Genomic DNA, 19,790 nt, shown 5'->3' on the forward strand with positions numbered 1-19,790 from the left:
TCAATTATCATAACCCCATTTGTATATTTGTGTTTCTTGATTTTTTAATGATGTTCCATTGTTGAAAATTAAGTGAACATTGATTTTTAACCTTGTAGGTACCATTGGATGCACAATGCCACTGCTTACAACCATGCGTATAGTGATAGTGGGTTGTTCTGTATCCATGCTTCAGCACACCCATCACATCTCGGAGAATTAACTCAAGTATTAACAAGAGAACTAACAGCAATGGCTGGACATGTTGGCAAAGAGGAGTTAGAGGTGAGAAATGTAATTTACTTGTTCAAAGAATGTAATAAATCCATTTGAATGAGCACAAAACCAATGTGGTCAGAGCCACTTAATAACCAGTTACTAAAGTGAATGGCATTTGTCTTGAAATTATATAACGAAGTTAATAACCTGCTGTTAGTAGCTAACACTAGATAATGCAGGAATGACTGATATATTTTATTCCTTTGAATATTGAGTCATAATACAGAAGAGATCGTATATATTTGTCTGCATTTTTTACTGTCTTCTGGTAATTGATTTGAATGAATCAAGAATTACCATATTTTCCAAAATTGAAGATGCTTTTTTTTTCTGTGAAATAAGTCTCAGAAACTTACTGTTTCCTAGAGGGTGAAGGTTACATTTTTCATAGACATATCTTGACCGTAAAGGAAGGTTATCTTTGCTAGACAGTATTCAGAATTCCTGTACATAGTAAGCTTTGAATGAATAGTATAAAGTATACTTAGTTAAAATAGTAAAAAAAGCAAAGTATCATAATAAAATATACATTGTCACAATACAATGATTCATTCCCATATCGTTAAGCCTTACTGAAACAGAACTATTGTAATCAGTCATATTCATGTGTTACTTGTACCAATGGTAACAGCGTGCAAAGTGTTGTCAGGTTTTGAGAATTAAATTTGTTTTCTCATTTATATTATTTGTAGTGTGTGGATTTGAATCTTTATCTTTATTTTTTTCTATTTGGGATATGTTTGGTGATTTTACAGGGTGTGTTAATGCTATATATTATTCCTCAGTTGTAGTAATTCTTAATAGGTTTTTAGTTTTTCCCCTAAGATCAAAAAGAAATTATTGTATAAGCCTACATCCAATACTGTAAAAATCTTGAAATACTCAACCCTTTGCACGCATGAAAAGGCTGTTGGCCAAGGAAATATGAAACAGTTGGGCAATGCACATGCGTCACAATTTAAGAAAGCTTTTTAGATATATTAAAAGTAATGAACACAAAAAATATCAAACAAAGGATATTTTAAATAATTTAACTGAAAAAGTTATAATAATTGATATGCAGCTGAAGCACTGAGCGAGTCAAATGCATCGAGCGCATCAACTTTTTTTTTTAAGTTGAAATTGGGATGGGTAATCTGGGTCAGCTCGTCTTCAATACTGGGAAATAATACCATAAAAAAAATGCTACCAAAATTCTGGTTAATTCAAAGTATATATTGTTTCTTAAAATGAATTTAATGGGGATTCTGTATGTAGATACAGTTGTTCCGATACGTAATACAAACCCTCGGTCCTTTAACAATAGGAAGGTAACTAGCGGCAGCTGGGACGGTCGTAAGCTTCGAACAAGGGGAGAACGGTAGTTAACTGCTTGTCCAATCGTGCGCGCGCCGCGCGCCCGGGCGGTGAAGAATCACTTTTGCTTTCGGCCGTGGTGTGACAGGACGTGTTCGTCATCGCTCTGCCCGCTATTTCGTCGTGTGCTTTGGATGTTTACAATTTCTTCTGACTGGTTTGTTTGTGGTCTTGAATGAAATTGTAAGTACTCTTTTTTTTCATTTTTCATTGTGAAGTGAATTTAATTATGGATCAAGAAGAGCTTTCGCCGCGCCCACCAGCTGCCCGTAGTGTGTGTCCCGGGCTGGAGGGGCGTAAATGCGGCGGATTCCGCTCTTATCCTGACATTGATCCACATGAATTATGTTATCGGTGTCGGGGGCGAGAATGCTCCCGAGCCGAACCATGTAATGTTTGTGTGAATTGGTCCGAGGCGCAGTGGGTGCTGTACGAGGGTAGGAAGAGGCGTAGATCGACCAAGGAGTCGTCGGAAAGCTCTCCAGCGACTCCTTTGGTGACGGATACCTCGTCATCCTTCCTACCTCCAGCTCAGCCCCCACGATTTGCGCCTTCCCCTGCGGGGGGGGTTTCGGAGTCCTTCTCCTCACTCGATCCGTCGAGTGTGGAGGAGGGCGCCCGATACCCGGATGTTCAATTGTACTCGGGGTCTTCCGTCCGCTCTGGGTGGGGTTCGTCCTCCCCCAGGCGTGAGGGTGCCCCTCTAACTGACCCGACTGTTCCTCCCTCAGGTGTGCCTTCTGTGAGTGACGACCTTGGACAGGTGTGGGCGTCGTCGGGACTGCAGGGCGCCCCCAGTATCCAGGGCTTGATTCAACGTCTGGCGGGGTCGGCAGTTGTAACTCATGGTGTAGTCACAACAACGACTAATACAGTGTCCACACCAGCGTACGCCGCCCCTCCTCATGTGGTTTACACGCAACACATTGCGTCGGTGACTCCCACGGCATCAATCCAAAAGCCGATTGCTGCCGTACCTAAGAGGGGCGTGCCGCCGCCACCTGGATTCTATGTGCTGCCGACTCCCGACTTTCGCTGTCCCAAAAGTTCGCCCCTGGATCTGCCGCCCGTCCCAATGATGAGTTTGGCTGAATTGGAGATGCCTGTGACGCCGGACTATGCTGCCGTACCTGCCGTACCTGCAGCTAGTGTTGCTGGCCCAGCCGCTCGCGCCGCTCCTACGAAGCGCGCGGTGCGGGACGCTCATGCTGATGTTGCTGCTGGTGCTGGTCATGCTGGTGCTGGTCCTGCTGGTGCTGGTCCTGCTGGTGCTGGTCCTGATGGTGCTGGTCCTGTTGTTGATGTCCCTGCCGCTCCTGCCTTGCCTGCCCCTGCCCACGTCGCGTCTCGTCATGGAGGTGCTGCACCGGTCTCAGGTCTTTCCGGACAGGATCAGTCGGGGCGTGTTGCTTCGGCAATTGGCCCGACTTTTCCGTGGATGGAAGACCTGACGTCCGTCCTGAGAGAGCTGACGAAGAAGGGGAAGAAGAAGAGGAAGGTGTCGTCGTCGTCTTCATCGTCTTCTTCGTCGTCTGTTGCCGCCTCTCCCCCTTCGACTTCTAAGGCTTCCAAGCCGAAGAAGAAGAAGGCTGCCTCCTCCCCCCCCTAAGAAGGTTCCTGCGGGACCTTCGAAGGGCCCGTCTCGCTCTGGCGTGACGGGGGGTGCTTCTGCTGGTCCTCCTGTTCCCTCGGGAACAGGGCCCGTCTCCTCTTCTGAGAAGAAGAAGACGGGGACCAAGGATGTGCTGGCTACTGCTGGTACATCCGCGCCTGGTCTTGGTAGCACTGCTGCTAAGCCAGGTACCGGCTCGACTTCTCGTTCGCGATAAGGTCCGAGTGTACGGTCTCCTTCGGGCGACCGTGCAGCTAAAGTCAAGACGCCTGAGCTTGCTCACCGTCATGACCGAGGCACGGAGCAGAAGACTGTCGAGAGTCGCGCAAGTGACTCTCGCCAGGCCAGCGGCCGCTCTCGTAGCGACCAGCCGGTACCTCGGGTTGACGTGACGGTCTCTGACCGGCCACGGGTTGAGGCTGGGAAGAGGTCCCCTCGACCAACGGCACCAGCTTCGGCTGGTACCAGCGGTTTGACGTGCCGTGAGGACGCTCACCGGTCTCACCGCGAAAGCGAGCTCTGTAGATCACCTGACCGCCACTCCCACAGGGACTGGACGGAGACGGTGGCCAGCAGCAGCTCGTCTGACGCACGGGACCGGGGTCGACGTGCTCAGTCGAGCCGCTCGCCACAGGTGAGCGGCACGGCCAGGCCTGCAGATCGATCCCCACCGCGGGTTGGTGATCGGCTGCAGCCCCCCACGTACGCTGGTCCTGCCAGCGAGCGGGGGGGGAGCGTCAGGTCTGTCTCTCCTATACCTTCAACTTCCTCGGGCTACACCGGGAAGAGCGAGGTAGCTAGGAGTGATCGTGAGAGGTGCGCCGCTCACGATCCCGTCACGATGCCGCACGCACCAGGCATGGTCTTAGGACCAGCCAGGTTGTACGCGCAAGTGGCTGGAGGCGACCGTCAGGGGTCTGTTGCTGTTCCTCCTTCTGAAGGAGGAGGGTCTCGAGAGCTGCTCCTGTTGGAGGGACTGGACGGTCCTACTCCTCAGGACGCTGTGACTCCCGAGATCCAGAGGAACTTTGCCCAGGTTATTGCGCTGATTCGTCAGCACAACGACCTGGGGGAAGGATCGCCGCTACCACCATCTGAGCCCACGTCCCGGCTCGAGTCATTTTGGGGCCCGAAGAGGGAACCCAAATTGACGGTGGGACTGCCGCGATCGGAGCTTGCAGACTCAGTCCTTGACCAGGTGGAGAATTTCGTCTCAGGACGAGAGGACTCACTTAAGTCAGGACGGTCTTCCAAGCTACTTCCTCCTCCTCTGCAGCGACAGCGGAAGTTCTACGTGCCATCAGTGGATCCAATACCGCCCAAACAGGTTAACCCGGAGCTAGCTAGGCTAACTCCAGGTGTCTCTGCAGCAGCTCCTGTCGGAGAACTTGTGGTTCTCGCAGCAGGAGGCACTGGGCCTGGAAGCTACCGCTATGGCGGCTTTCCAGGCAGTCTCTTGGTTGGATCTGTGGTCCCTCACAGTATCCAAGGTCGCGGCCGACTCCGGGGGTGCTGCCCTCGAAGACGACCCCGACTTCAGGAGACTGTGCCAGTCTGGAGGTAGGGCCATCTCCTACCTCGCCCATCAGACGGCAAACCTGTGGGCCAACTTGGTTCTCCGTCGTAGGGACGCTGTCCTTACACGAGTAGCCAAGGGGGCCGGGCGTGAGCGGTAAATGGACTCCGTAACGGACCAATGAAGAGTTCCTCCGCTCTCTTTCCTTTCCCGAGAGATGGTGGACGCTGCGGTGGAAAGACGGCGCACTGATGACAGTGACCGTCTGGTTCACCAGGCAGTTACGAAGGTTTCTGGGCAACCTCGTACAACTGCGGCTAAGCCTAAGAGTTTAGCTAGCGCTTCCTCGGCTGCTAAGACGGCTGCTCCATCGAAGCCCCGAGGAAAGACTCTTCCTGCTTCAACTTCTGGTAAAGGAGGCCGTAACCAGCCCTCCTCCCAGCCCTCCTTTCCCCGAGGAGGTGCTGGGAAGAAGTCGAAGCGAGGTGGGAAACGCTAGGGACGGCGTTCCCCCTCACCAGCTGCCCGGAAGTGGGGGGGTGCCTAGCGAGCCATTGGGCAACTTGGCAGCGCTACGGTGCCGAGACCTGGGTAGTAGACGTCCTTCGGGAGGGATATCTACTACCCTTCGAATCTCGGCCACCCCTCACCTCCAACCCGGTCCATCTTCAGACATATGTTCTAGGATCCTCAAAGGACGACGCTCTTCGGCAGGAGATCAAGACCATGCTGACCAAACGAGCTGTAGAAGTCGTAGTGGATCGGTCACCGGGCTTTTACAGCCGCCTTTTCTTAGTGGAAAAGGCATCGGGGGGCTGGCGCCCGGTGATAGATCTCTCTCCCCTGAACCGATTTGTTCGCCAGACTCGGTTCAAGATGGAGACGGCACGTTCCGTGCTGGACTCCATCAGGGAGAACGACTTCATGCTTTCAGTGGACCTGAAGGATGCGTATTTTCAAATACCCATCCATCAGTCCTCCAGAAAGTACCTCCGCTTCATCTTCGACGGGACGGTGTACCAATTCAGGGCACTTTGCTTCGGTCTCTCAACCGCCCCACAGGTGTTCACGCTGGTGTCTGCTTGGGCCCATTCGCACGGGATACGTCTTCTGAGGTATCTCGACGATTGGCTGGTCCTGGCGAGCTCCCGCTCGCAGTTGCTGCAGGACAGGGATCGACTTCTAAAGTTTTGTCGCGATCTGGGGATCGTGATAAACTACGAGAAGTCCGATCTCGAACCCAAGCAGAAGATGAAGTACCTGGGTATGCTGATCGATACGGTAGCAGCTCAAGTCCGCCCCGCAGACTTGAGGATCAGCAAATTCAGGGAGGCAGCCGGCCGGTTCCTGTCTCGGCAGGAACAGGCAGCTCAGCAATGGCAAGTCGTGATCGGCCACCTGTCGTCACTCGAGAAGTTAGTTCCTCACGGACGTCTTCACCTGCGGTCTCTCCAGTGGAGACTAAGGGAGAGTTGGTCACAGGTAAAGGATCCACCTTACTTCCCCGTGTCCATCACGGAGAAGGTGAGGCAGGACCTAGCCTGGTGGCTCGACGACAGGAACCTCTTAAGAGGGGTGCCTCTACGCACTCCCCCCCCGGAGATGCTGCTGTTCTCAGACGCATCGACCGAGGGATGGGGCGCACACCTGGAGGAGTTGCTGGCTGCAGGTGTGTGGGACCATCACGACAAGCACCTTCACATCAATGTCCTAGAACTCAAGGCGGCGTTTTACGCTCTCCAAGAGTTCCAAGACCGCTTGATGGGACACTCGGTGGTGTTGATGTGCGACAACACCACAGTAGTGGCATACGTCAACAAGCAGGGGGGCCTAGTGGTCTCTCCCGCTACACCAGTTGACTGTGCAGGTGCACGAGTGGGCCACGGCTCACTCAATAGAGCTGTCAGCACGCTACATTCCAGGCAAGAGGAATGTAGTAGCAGACAAGCTCAGCCGTCGGGATCAGGTAATAGGGACCGAGTGGTCCCTACACCCAGAAGTGGCGGAAAGGCTCTTCAACCTGTGGGGGCGTCTGGTCATAGACCTGTTCGCCACCCGGCACAACAAAAAACTTCAAGTTTTTTGCTCAGCCGTGCCGGACCCATGGGCAGCTGCAGAGGACGCTCTTCAACACCCCTGGGACAACCTCTTCGTCTACGCCTTTCCTCCCTTTTGTCTGATTCGGAAAGTGATCAGCCGAGCGCTGGTCACTCCCAATCTCAGGATGATCCTGGTGGCTCCCAAACGACCTCAAGCCGTTTGGTATCCGGACCTGCTGGCTCTTCTTGCGGAAGAACCGAGAGAGATGCCCCACTGGCACAACCTTCTAGCCCAGCCACACATAGAGCGGTACCACCGGGCAGTCCAGTCCCTACAACTTCACGGCTGGCTGTTATCCACCATCTCTTGCGAACGAGAGGCTTTTCTCGCAGCGCAGCAACAGAGATGGCTGGACACGTCCGACAGTCCTCTGCAGCTGTGTACCAGGGGAAGTGGGCCGTCTTCTGTGGTTGGTGTCGTAGACGGGGTTCTATCTCCTCTCAGAGCCACTCTTCAGCAGGTAGCGGATTTCCTCGTGTTTCTTCGCCGAGAGAAGCTCCTCTCAGTACCCACAGTTAAAGGATATAGAGCAGCACTGGCGCTCGTCCTAAAACTGAGGGGACTGGACATCTCGAACTCGTTCGAGATCTCCTTGCTAATGAGGAGCTTCGAAAGGTCTTGCCCACCCAGGGAACTCAAGCCCCCTGAGTGGGATGTGACTCTCGTCCTTAGGAGTTTGACTCGAAGACCATTCGAGCCACTCCGAGAGTCGTCAGACAGGGATCTGACCCTCAAGACCCTCTTCTTGCTGGCCCTGGCATCGGCGAAGAGAGTAGGGGAACTTCATGGTCTGTCCTTCAATGTTAAACATTCCAGGGGCTGGGGATCTGTGACGCTCGATTTCGTCCCGAATTTCGTAGCTAAGACTCAGAATCCGTCGATCCCTGACGACAGGTTCGAGTCTTTCACGATCCCCTCCCTAATGGACTTCACCGACAACGATACGGATGAGATGCTGCTTTGTCCTGTGAGGGCGCTACGGCGCTATCTGAAGAAAACTCGACACCTCAGGCCTGAGTGTCGACGCCTCTTCGTTAGCACTGGGGTTACCAAGAAAGAAGTATCCAAGAACACGCTTTCTTTCTGGCTGCGTGAGGTGATCAGGAGAGCGTACGAGGCTGATGGTAGTGACGACATCCGTACGCTCCGACCGAGAGCCCACGAAGTCAGAGGTATTGGACCCTCTTTGGCGTTCCGTAAGAACTTCTCCGTGGCGCAGGTCCTGAAGGCAGGTGTCTGGGCCAACCAGACTACCTTCACGTCCTTCTACCTTCGGGATATTGCCCACAAGTCCTTGGATACTTTTTCCTTGGGACCTGTGGTGGCTGCTCAACACATTGTGTAAGCTTACCCAGCACCCGAGCAGGCAGAACAGCATCGATTCCTGGTGTGACTGTAGGAATGAATGGTTGAATGAGAGTGCGACTGGCTTCTCTTCTCCATCTTTCTCTCTCTCTACCTGTGGGCAGAGGGTCACGGTCGTCACCATGCTGGAAAGGAATTCGATGCAGGTAAGCTACTCGACCGAGCCCCAATCTATCCCTTTAGTTAGGGATAGAAGCAAATATCCTCCACTCCCTCCAACAAGGGGGAAGGAGTGGATGCCTACTTGAGACAAACCCATAACTTTATGTTGGCTCCTGTACAGGAACAAGTTCTTACAATGCTGGTACGAAGAGATACGCTTGCCTCTCTCTTAGTACTTGGCTCAGAGGTCTGACCATTGATCCTGCGGTGCACACCCCGATCAATCGGACAGAGGTTTGGATCCCTCCCTTGCTCTTACGACTAGGGAGGCATTCCAAGGTTGGACGAACACCAGTCTGTTCACCAAAAAGACTCAGATTCCACCCACCAAGAAGTGAGTCTTCCTATTGTTAAAGGACCGAGGGTTTGTATTACGTATCGGAACAAATGACAATTTGTCGAAAATTGCATTTTTCCTAACTATACAAACCTGAGGTCCTTTACATATAGTCCCACCTCATACCACCCCTCACTCTGCAACTTTTTGCATGGGCCTAAAGCAAAAGTGATTCTTCACCGCCCGGGCGCGTGGCGCGCGCACGATCGGACAAGCAGTTAACTACCGTTCTCCCCTTGTTCGAAGCTTACGACCGTCCCAGCTGCCGCTAGTTACCTTCCTATTGTTAAAGGACCTCAGGTTTGTATAGTTAGGAAAAATGCAATTTTCGACAAATTGTCATTTTATGGTGGTGGTTGGTGATACTTCAGGGACATAAGTCTTCAATCGAGCAAAGTGCTTTAAAGGCTTAATAGATACAGTGTTACACAAGTTTGTAATTAGCATTGTTTATTTTCAGCTATAGAGGTAATTTTTTAAAAGATACATATATGATACATTTAGAAAATTCAAATGAAACTGTATTTGCAAAATATATTTTTTTCAGAGCTTGTGCATAGGGAAATCCTTATAGTAATCATAGTATAGATAGCTTAAACATTTGTTAATAGTATAACTTTTTGCTCTTCTACAGCGTGCTAAAGTTCAACTCCAGTCAATGCTTCTCATGAATCTGGAGAGTAGACCTGTTGTGTTTGAAGATATTGCACGACAGGTTTTAGCCACTGGAAAGCGACTTCAGCCAGAACACTTCATGGATCTCATAGGTAAGCCAGGATTGTTATATATGGTATGGACATTGATTTCTTTAACAAAGTTTATTTTGGGTGCCACAGTGGATTGTTTTAATTAAGGCAAGCACTTGAAACTGGATGTTATAAAATATTGTTGAGCTCTTTTGTTGCTTGTTAATAAATTGCTCTTAAAGATTAAGTTTACTACTCCCTTGGGACAGTGACCATAATTGCTATACAATTTATTAGGATCTGTGCTTTTTTGCTTGGCTCAGTACAACACAACCTTATGCTATAATGGTAAATTAGGTGCAGAAAAGGATGATCAAAAGTTTCCAAATTAATGCCAGCTTAATCATAAAAACTACAATTAATTGTAATCCCATGCTGGTAGAGATTTCTACCTCTGTTATGGGATTAGAACCAGATGAGCGGCAATTGGATGGTTTTTATTGTTTTTTCCTTGAATGTTTTATCCATTCTTTGTTGGTATCTTCCCAAATAGTTGTCAAACTTCTTTACCTTCACGTCCTCCAATTTACAATCTTTAAATAAATGTTTATTCAAGCCCTTTAAGGCTAAATGTAACTCGTTAGTCTTGTTAAACTGTACACTGAAATGATAGTAACTTTTTTTTTGCATCAGCATGTCATCTTTGGATTTGAAGTTATCAGTTGCACAGTCAGGTATTCATCTGCCTATTTTTTTTTTTTTTTTTTGGGGGGGGGTTTTCATAATAATCTTAGTTCGCTTTTACTTGGAATTCATTGAACCACTGTTGCTACTTTTCAACTTTCAGCTCATGGATATGAGGTTTCATAGGCTTCTGCCTCTGTTGTTAAGTTAAGTATATCTTAGTTTTACCAAACCACTGAGCTGATGAACAGCTCTCCTAGGGCTGGTCTGAAAGATTAGATATTTTTTTACGTGGCTAGGAACCAATTGGCCTCCTAGCAACGGGACCTACAGCTTATTGTGGAACCTGAACCACATTATATGGATAAAATGAATTTCTATCACCAGAAATAAATTCCTCTGATTCCGCGTTGGCAGAGCCGAGAATCGAACTTCGGCCCACCGGATTGGCAGCCGAGCGCAAAAACCACTCGCCCAACGAGGAACTTGGCTCTGTTGTAATATTACTGTTTTGTAATATTACTGTTCATAATTAGCATTTATTCTTAATGAACCATCAAAGAGGCCATAAACTTTAATGAGAGATTTCCACAAATTAGAAAATGTGTACTATTGAAAAAAGAAACATGACCAAAGAAGAATGGAAGAGAAATAGAAGAGAAGAACCATGTTGTGGTGGAATGGTAGGTTCTATGAGGTAGAACAGTTCAATTACACATGGGACACACTTGATTGTGAAGCAGGGATTGAGAAAGCAGTAAGAAAGTGTCACTATTCCTTGAATGAAATGGAAAGATATAGCCAGAGAGGAAAAGCTTACGATGCATGCATTATCCATGTACTACTCAGTGAAGTCTGTAGATGGGCACTAACCAAGAAACTGGAAGTGATTTTGAAAAGGTGTGACTATAAATGCTAAGATTCATGGCGAGAGAGAGTTCAGAGGGAAGGTCATAGTATTTGGAATTAGGATATGGTATTAAACACCAGGAAAGTACACCAAGATGGTTAGGACATGTGATGAAAAGGGATGACGAACTGTTAATCAGAAAAGCATTAGAAATTGATGTAGCTGGAAGATGCGTAGAAAAACTAGAATAAAAAACAGTAGTTAAGGCTTAACCCTAGTGCATGTTCAGGCAAAAGTGCTGGACAGGAGAATTAGGAGAATTTATTTAACCTTTGCATCAATAAAAAAAAAAAAACTTAGAATTAGGAAGAGGAAAATTTAAATCTTCACCATTATCAAAGGAGCCAGGTGTACATAGGATATAGTACAGTAATTACAAATAGTGTAGTCAAATCAATCAAGCTGATTTTTAAAAATTGGCTATAAAGCCAAGCACTTGGGACACTTGCAACCATTTAGAGCTGAAGGCATTGAAAAGAGGTTGGACAGCAAGATGGCAGAAAGGCAGTGAAAATGGAGGTAAGATCAAAGGCCAGAAAGTGAGTCAGCTAGGATACTTCAAACAACTTAAGTAATGTCTACAGTGCACCATGTTTGAAACATTGAAACCTGGCATTTTATGGTTAATGGGAGATAGAAGATAGAAGTCATCAATTGCTTAATGCCAGCTATGTACTGATTTTTAAGATTATAAAATGATAAATATAGGTTTTGGAGAATGCTAGATTCATTTGTATCACTCAACTTAATAAACATTAAAAGTGATTTCATTTATTGGCTGTTTTTTAAATAACCCATTATTTATGACATGGAGCAGGAGAGACTTACTGGTACTATTTAGAGCAATTTGTAATGAAGATGCAATGGAAATTATCCTTAGTACCAAATGAAATGATAGTGCTACATAACTTGAACCATATTATGTAGCAGCAGAAAAAGGGTATCTGCCACAACTGGAATTTGAACTTATGTTGAAATTTTAATATTCTTTCAGGAAAAGTATCTGCAGATGACATTATAAGAGCTGCAGGGCAGATGCTGCGAAGTAAACCATCTGTATCGGCATTGGGTACTTTGAATAGGCTACCCACACTTTCAGATATTGAGGGAGCTCTGTTAAACCGAAATGGACAGTTACCGTCTAGAAGGAGATTTATGTTATTCCGATAGTACTTTTAAGTTAATTAGCAAAGGAATTTCTACAATTTTGTATTAAAATTTTTGCAGTATGCAATTTGTACATACATACTATTTTGTTAATATTTGTTATTGGATAAAAATTTGTATTTCAGAGTCACTTCATATCTTTTTACATATTTGTATTAATCGGTGTATTGTTCTTCATTTTGGATAGCATTATTCATAAAATGTAATTGGACTAATTGTACTTTGAGGTTAGAATTAGATATCCTTGAAATTGTGTTTTTACTAAGATTTGCAGGTTGACTGGTATCTTCTCTTTATTAACAGCTGAATTTTGTAATGAACTGGAAATTAAAGTTAGTGCAACAGAAAAAAATGTGTTGTGTGGAATTATTCTCTTGTATTTCTTGTAATGTCAATTAGTATTTTTCTTTTGATAACCCTGATGGAATAATGACTAATATGTTACTTGTGGAATGTTAATGATGTACTTTTGAGACAGTAATAAGTGACTTTGGTCCTTGTTTTGTTGGGGAGAATTTGGAGAAATTTTAATTCATTTCACTGGAAAGCAAAAGGTAATTTGTTGTATAACTCAGTATTTTATTATAATCTTCCTATCAAATTTAGAACAAAAATTGGACAGAAATAAATGTGAATAATTTAGAAAAGATTTTATTGATGATGACATAGCAAATATGTAGAAATGATATTGTTTCCAAATAAACTGTCTTTTTTTAAGTTTGTTTGAGTTGCCCAAGAAGGCTCTGGTAGTAATTCCAAGATTTACTGAAAAGGCAACTGATTACACTGATGGCAGATACTGAGGTTTATAAGATAACCCGCAAACAGGATTTCCTATGCAACAACACCCATTTAGGTTCACCAATGAATTGGATGATATAAATGAAAAAATGAAACACGAGCGAATGTACAAATATTATCGAATAATAATGCTGCAATAGTATCATGAAAAAAAAAAAAATCGCAGTATTTGCTTGACAGAAAATAATGACATTTTCATCAGCTTTCAAAAGTGCTCTTTTCTCATTGATGGTAATAGCAATAATAGTAAAAAATATTTTCTGCCAAAACATGATGTGCGAAATATATATATAGTATATATATATATATATATATATATATATATATATATATATATATATATATATATATATGTATATATATGAATAACTTGATCACGAGGTATATAAAACATGATGCTATGTATAATAAAGGTTTTTTGCCAAGAAGGAAATAAAATAAAAAGGCGAGATAGCCAAGTACTTTCGGTCCTGTTCGGACCCTTTACTGAGGCAAACTGATTTTACAGAGAACAACAACATAGTCAAAAGAAGGCTTAATATACTAATCTTGTAGTGTCAGTTTGTATATTAAGCCTTCTTTTGACTATGTTGTTCTCTGTAAAATCAGTTTGCCTCAGTAAAGGGTCCGAACAGGACTGAAGTACTTGGCTATCTCGCTTTTTCCTTCATGGCAAAAAACCTTTATATATATATATATATATATATATATATATAGATATATATATGTATATATATATATACATATATATCTATATGTATACTATATATATAATATATTATATATATATATATATGATATATATATATATATATATATATAATATATATATATATATATATATATATATATATATATATATATATATATATATATAAGAGAGAGAGAGAGAGAGAGAGAGAAAAAGAAGTTAGTAAGACATTGCTTTGAAACTTAAATAATTGGTGGAAGGATCTGCCCTAGATATGCACGAAAGGTCTATTAATATACGAATTACGTTACGAGTACCTTTCGTCTACACATATTTTTACAATTGAGGAATCTAACATAAAACCTGTTGCTGAATAACCACTGGTTCCATGCAACGTAAAAACACCATACAAACAAACTAACAGATACATATGGCATACACACTGTGTTATATATGTAATAAATTTAAGTATGCCAAGCACTGTGAAGGAGTCTAGATTACGCATTGCGATTTTTTTAAATCCCGGAGCGCGTGGAAAGCAGAAAACGCTGCATACTCGGGATCAAGACGGAATATAAGAAGGTGTGATCACCGAGGGATCCGATCGCTAATTTCCCTCTCAGTGACGTCACTGGAGCACATCGACTGGGCGATGCACTTGTCACTCCGTCAGTTGCATTGTTGCAGTTCACGATTATGGGTGTGTATTCCGTATTTGGGTGCACTAATAGATCCAGACAGAAAGGGATTTGTTTTCACAGGTTCCCTAAAGACCCTGAGATATCCAAAGTATGGATTAATGCATTTAAAAGAAGTGATAGCATTAATGTTAAGGATGCCAGGATTTGTTCTCTCCATTTCCCGACAGAAGATTACGAAAAAAATCTTCAACATGAACTGCTACCACAACTTTACCAGAGAAGTTATCACATTAAAGAAACCCGCAGTTCCCTCTTTAAATTTATCTGTTAAGGACGTCAGGTATGGTTTAACAATTTGTTTACAATCTCATTAGTGCAATTTTTAGTGACATATCTTCGTTTGATAAGTAGCCTGGACTAAATTCTTGAAATGAAGTACAAAATTAGAATAGCCATAGCCTATGCAATGAATGAAGAAATTATCGGATTAAGGCTATCCAATATTTTTTTCTTTTATACTTTCATTTTATGAATGTAAAGTTGTTCGAACATGATTAGGCCTATGCGTAGTGACATACTTCTGAGTAGTCTTCCTGTGCAGACAATAATTAGGCCTAGATCTTTTATTTCTTAAGAACCCAACTAAGGGATATCGTGGGGTCAGAGTATAGACTCGGCTCAAGTGTAGACTGAGGAATTTCTTGTTAGGTAAGAACAACATTTTAAGCAATCACGGTCATAATGTCGCTCCCAATGATGATAACATGCCATGTATGAGTAATACTAGTGTTATGGAACCAGGTAAGTCTTGGGTTCCAAAACCCCTGAAGAAAAGTGACTCCAGTCATGTTGACTTAGACTGAAATATGTAGATCTCTGTTCATCTATTGATAAGAATTCCTCAGGTAGGTCTACCTAATGAGCTGGAGGAAGAGGATTTTGTAGATCTTGGAGTAGAGTCTGAAAATGGTACAGAAATTGAAGCCTTGAATGATCTGGGAGGTTATATAGCTCGTAAGTATTGAAATAAATATCCTTCCTTAGGATTCCCAGAAATTGAAGGCCTAAACAACGACTGGATCTCCAATGTGAGGAGGAAAGTGTTGTTTAGGCCCAGTCCTCAATTTGTCAATAATTGAAAGGAAATTGAACAACTCTAAATCTTTTCATGGGGAATAGTTGAAACCAGGCGTTGATGGGATTACGAAATTAGTTAATATTTTCAGGGAATTAAACATTGATGTTCCAGAGGAAGTAATGAAGTTCTTTATTAGGTGCAGAATACATTTTAGGGTGAAGTTATTAAATGCTGAAAGGAAGTCAGAATTTCTTTAAAAAGGTGTAAACAAAACGAAAAAAATCCTTCAGTAATTTTTGGTAAATAAAAGAACAATACGCTAACTCAATAAAAGTCTGGAAAGTTTTTTTTTTTTCATATTCATTCACCCTCGTTACTTTCGTTATTTGTATTCCAACAAGATTATATTCTGTAAGAGAGAGAGAGAGAGAGAGAGAGAGAATTTTCCTGCATGGAAATTGTGAACACCAGCATAGCAACAAATTACTGACAAAACATAATCATTAGGTACACTGACCAGTCGACGCGCACCTGCGACGTCATAGTGCGGGAACCGAGCGACAGACGATCTTGCCTTATGTTATTCCATCTTGCTCGGCATATCTTTCACATCTTAAGACTTTCTAAATGATTATATCACCCATGACGTGTTAAATATAATTTTAATTCTGTCGTATTAATGTTTTGATTGTGCCCTACTATCGTGTCGCAAAGCGTATTTTGAATGCAATACGTAATTTCTTTTTTATCACAGCGTTAACGAACTTTGCTAATATCGGATTCAACATCAATTTATTTCCTTTAGGCATCCTACTTCGCTATAATTTCTTCAATAATATATACCACAATATCTATACAGTTTGTATCTATTCACTTTCGTACGGTGAAAATGGTATTATACCTTGACCACGAGACCGGAACCTTGACCCTAATCCTTGCTAACGCTCAAGAAAGTGACTTGAATTACTATATGCTGTGGCCATGCCGTATGTTCGTTCATCGGCCTTCGTACTACGTCACTAGGCTTTATCGAAGACTGATAGTTACTAGACGTGGTTTCATAATATACGTTTTAAAGAAACGACGCACTGTCCATGTGAAAAAAAAAAAAGTTATATCCGTTATCCTATGTTCAATAAAATGACGGGCGATTTTCTTTTTACGATTGTAAAGCAAGAACATTGGTTTATTTGATCATTTTGACACTACCTACACAACCACATGTAAATGTATATATATTTACACACACACACACACACATATATATTATATATATATATATATATATATATATATATATATATATATATACATACATATATATATATATCATACATACACGTATATATTCGTTCGTTGGTTTGGTTTTATGTAGTACTACAGAAAGAGAAACGGGGGACAGGGCGAAAAATACCACAGTAGTTATAGCTCTATAGTTATATATACATGTATATAAAACCATATATGCAGGAAGGTTGGGGCATCTGGAACGCCGTAGATTTAATGTAAATAGGATGGAGAAAAGCCAGCGTAGCATCATACATGTATTTTCCAAATTTTCGAGACTTTGGGTCTCATCATCAGGGCTGTAAAATATACAAAATATACAAATTAAAAATTACTCAGTATTAATATCAATAAAAATGGGATAACATAAAAGTTAAATATAATAATTAAAAACATGAACTAAAAATATATATATATATATATATATATATATATATATATATATATATATATATATATATATATATTATATAAGAAATTAAAAAGTGAAGAATGCTTAAGCTTAGTACCTATCTCTATGGAGTAAAAAACTGAGTGACGTTGTCTGGTTTGGAAAGGAGGACGTCAACTGTGCTATATATAGAACTGTGGAAGAAGTCTGACCATTTACTGGGGGCACAAGCTGTTTGATTGTTAACGACTCCAAAACAGAGAGAGAATAGTCATTGGGCGCTTGGGTGACAATGCGAAAATCCTTATTCCACAGTTCTATATATAGCATAGTTGACGTCCTCCTTTCCAAACCAGACGTCACTCAGTTTTTTACTCCATAGAGATAGGTACTAACTAAGCATTCTTCACTTTTTAATTTCTTATATATATATATATATATATATATATATATATATATATATATATAGTATATATATATATATTAGTTCATGTTTTAAATTATTATATTTAACTTTTATGTTATTCCATTTTTATTAATATTAATACAGAGTCATTTTTAATTTGTATATTTTGTATATTCTACAGCCCTGATGATGAGACCCAAAGTCTCGAAAATTTGGAAAATACATGTATGATGCTACGCTGGCTTTTCTCCATCCTATTTATATTAAATCTACGGCGTTCCAGATGCCCCAACCTTCCTGCATACTTGACTAAATTTGGGCAGCAGACTCTTCGTACCTATCGACATTTGGAGACTTCACTAAGAAGAGGTCTGAAGGCACAACTCGATTTGGATTTCCTCCAATACTGCAGATTTAACAATATCACTCCCAATTTCGTCAAGTTTAAAGTCTACCGCACTACACTTTATCACTCCCAGTTCTACTATGATGCTCAATGTCATAGAAAATACTGTATCATTTATCGACTTTCTTTATGTAAAACATGTACTTACCAAAACTGTTAACTCTTATTCAGTAAATGTTCAAAATACTCATTTTAGACAACTAGATCGTTTAGGTATCCAGATCCCAAAATTCGTAGACTCCAAAACCACTGTTTTTAATTATTCTAACTATGTTTTATCTAAGAGAGAAGAATTCATCTTGTCTTTGGGCTTTGATTTTTGTTTACCAAATTTTAAACCAAGTTTTAGTAATTTTTATTTGCCGCTAGAAATCCTTTTTGGACGACTTCGGTCGTTACAACTCCCAGGTGACTTACCCGATTTACAGAGAAACTTGCAAAGCATTGCTCACAAAACTTTCTCTAAATTATGTAATAACTGGTTTCCTTTCTTTCGTAAAGATGATTATATGTTACTAAAAACCTTATCCAATAACCCAGACATTGTCATAACCAGACCGGATAAAGGAAGAGGCACGGTGATCCTAAATAAAAATGACTATGTACAGAAAACGGATGATATTCTTGTTGAAATAGGTGTTCCAACATAACAACCTATATTTAAGGTGGAGGATAAAATCAATAGATTACTCAAAAGTCTCAAAGATCAGAACATTATAACGGAAAGCACTTCCCAAGAATTATATTGTTCAGGTTCATCCTATGGTGTGTTATATGGACTTCCTAAAATTCATAAAGATGGTGTTCCTTTACGACCAATTTTGGCGGCATACAATACCCCAAATTACCAGATAGCAAAATTCTTGGTACCATTGCTACAGCCTTTTGCAAATAATGAATACGTTTTACTCAATTCTGCTAACCTTGTACCTGATATTCTACCACAGGATGTTGACTTATATATGGTGAGTTTGAATGTCGCATCTCTTTTTACGAACATACCGTTGCAGGCGACGGTTAACATAATTTTAGATAAGATCTTTTACGAGGAAAATATTTTATATCATGGTTTTAATAAGGATAATTTTAAGAAACTTCTAGAAGTTGCAGTGCAGAACACTCACTTTATTTTTAACAATAAAGTTTTCAAACAAGTTGATGGTGTTTCGATGGGGTCGCCACTTGGCCCAGTTATGGCTAACGCCTTTATGTGCTCTTTTGAGGAACAAATGCTGGATGGTCGTCCCTTATCATATCGCCCCCTCTTTTATAAGCGATATGTGGATGGCACTATTGCTCTTTTTAGGTCCCGAGAAGCAGCTGAAGCTTTCTTGCAATATATCAATAGCCTACATCCTAATATAAATTTCTCAATTGGGAATGAACAAGACAACCAACTTGCTTTTTTAGATGTTTTAATTACTAGGACAGAAAATGGTTTTAATACGACCGTCTTTAGAAAAAAGACGTTCACAGGTCAAGGTACTAACTTCTATAGCAGTTGTTCCATGACATTTAAATTAAATAGTATTTCCACGCTGTTACACCGTGCTTATACGTTATCTTCCAGCTGGCATAACTTCCATAGCGAAATCCATTTTTTACTTCAGTTTTTTAAAAACAATTCGTATCCTCCAGCCTTATTCTTGAAATATGTCAATAACTTTTTAAATGATAAATTTCAGCCACGTCAGCTTGTACCGAACGTGCCTAAATTATTAATATATGCCTCTATACCTTTCATTCAGTCCAACGCATTTAAGGTGCAAATACAAAATGTCATTCAGAAAACTTTTCCGGCTGTTAATCTTAAGTTGATAGCAAAAAATCCTAAAACTCTGATAAACTTCAGACTTTGATGCGGTCTTTGGTGGTATATTGCTTTACTTGCCCGAAATGTAAGATCGGGAAATACGTGGGAGCCACCAAAAGATTG

The 19,790-nt window shown here is 42.2% G+C and overlaps 1 protein-coding gene across 2 annotated transcripts in view; it reads left to right on the plus strand.

Moving 5' to 3' along the window:
- Positions 1 to 12,870, plus strand: part of LOC135206171 (mitochondrial-processing peptidase subunit alpha-like) — a 98,400-nt gene extending 85,530 nt beyond the window's left edge. For both annotated transcript variants that reach the window (XM_064237466.1, XM_064237465.1), the window contains exons 10-12: positions 99 to 264; positions 9,341 to 9,473; positions 11,981 to 12,870. In XM_064237466.1, coding sequence (XP_064093536.1) covers positions 99 to 264; positions 9,341 to 9,473; positions 11,981 to 12,156 — 475 coding nt within the window. In that variant the 3' untranslated portion in view covers positions 12,157 to 12,870. The remainder of the gene's footprint in view (positions 1 to 98; positions 265 to 9,340; positions 9,474 to 11,980) is intronic.
- Positions 12,871 to 19,790: the final 6,920 nt, after the last annotated feature.

Source organism: Macrobrachium nipponense, chromosome 29 (assembly GCF_015104395.2).
Source record: "Macrobrachium nipponense isolate FS-2020 chromosome 29, ASM1510439v2, whole genome shotgun sequence".
Taxonomy (NCBI): domain Eukaryota; kingdom Metazoa; phylum Arthropoda; class Malacostraca; order Decapoda; family Palaemonidae; genus Macrobrachium; species Macrobrachium nipponense.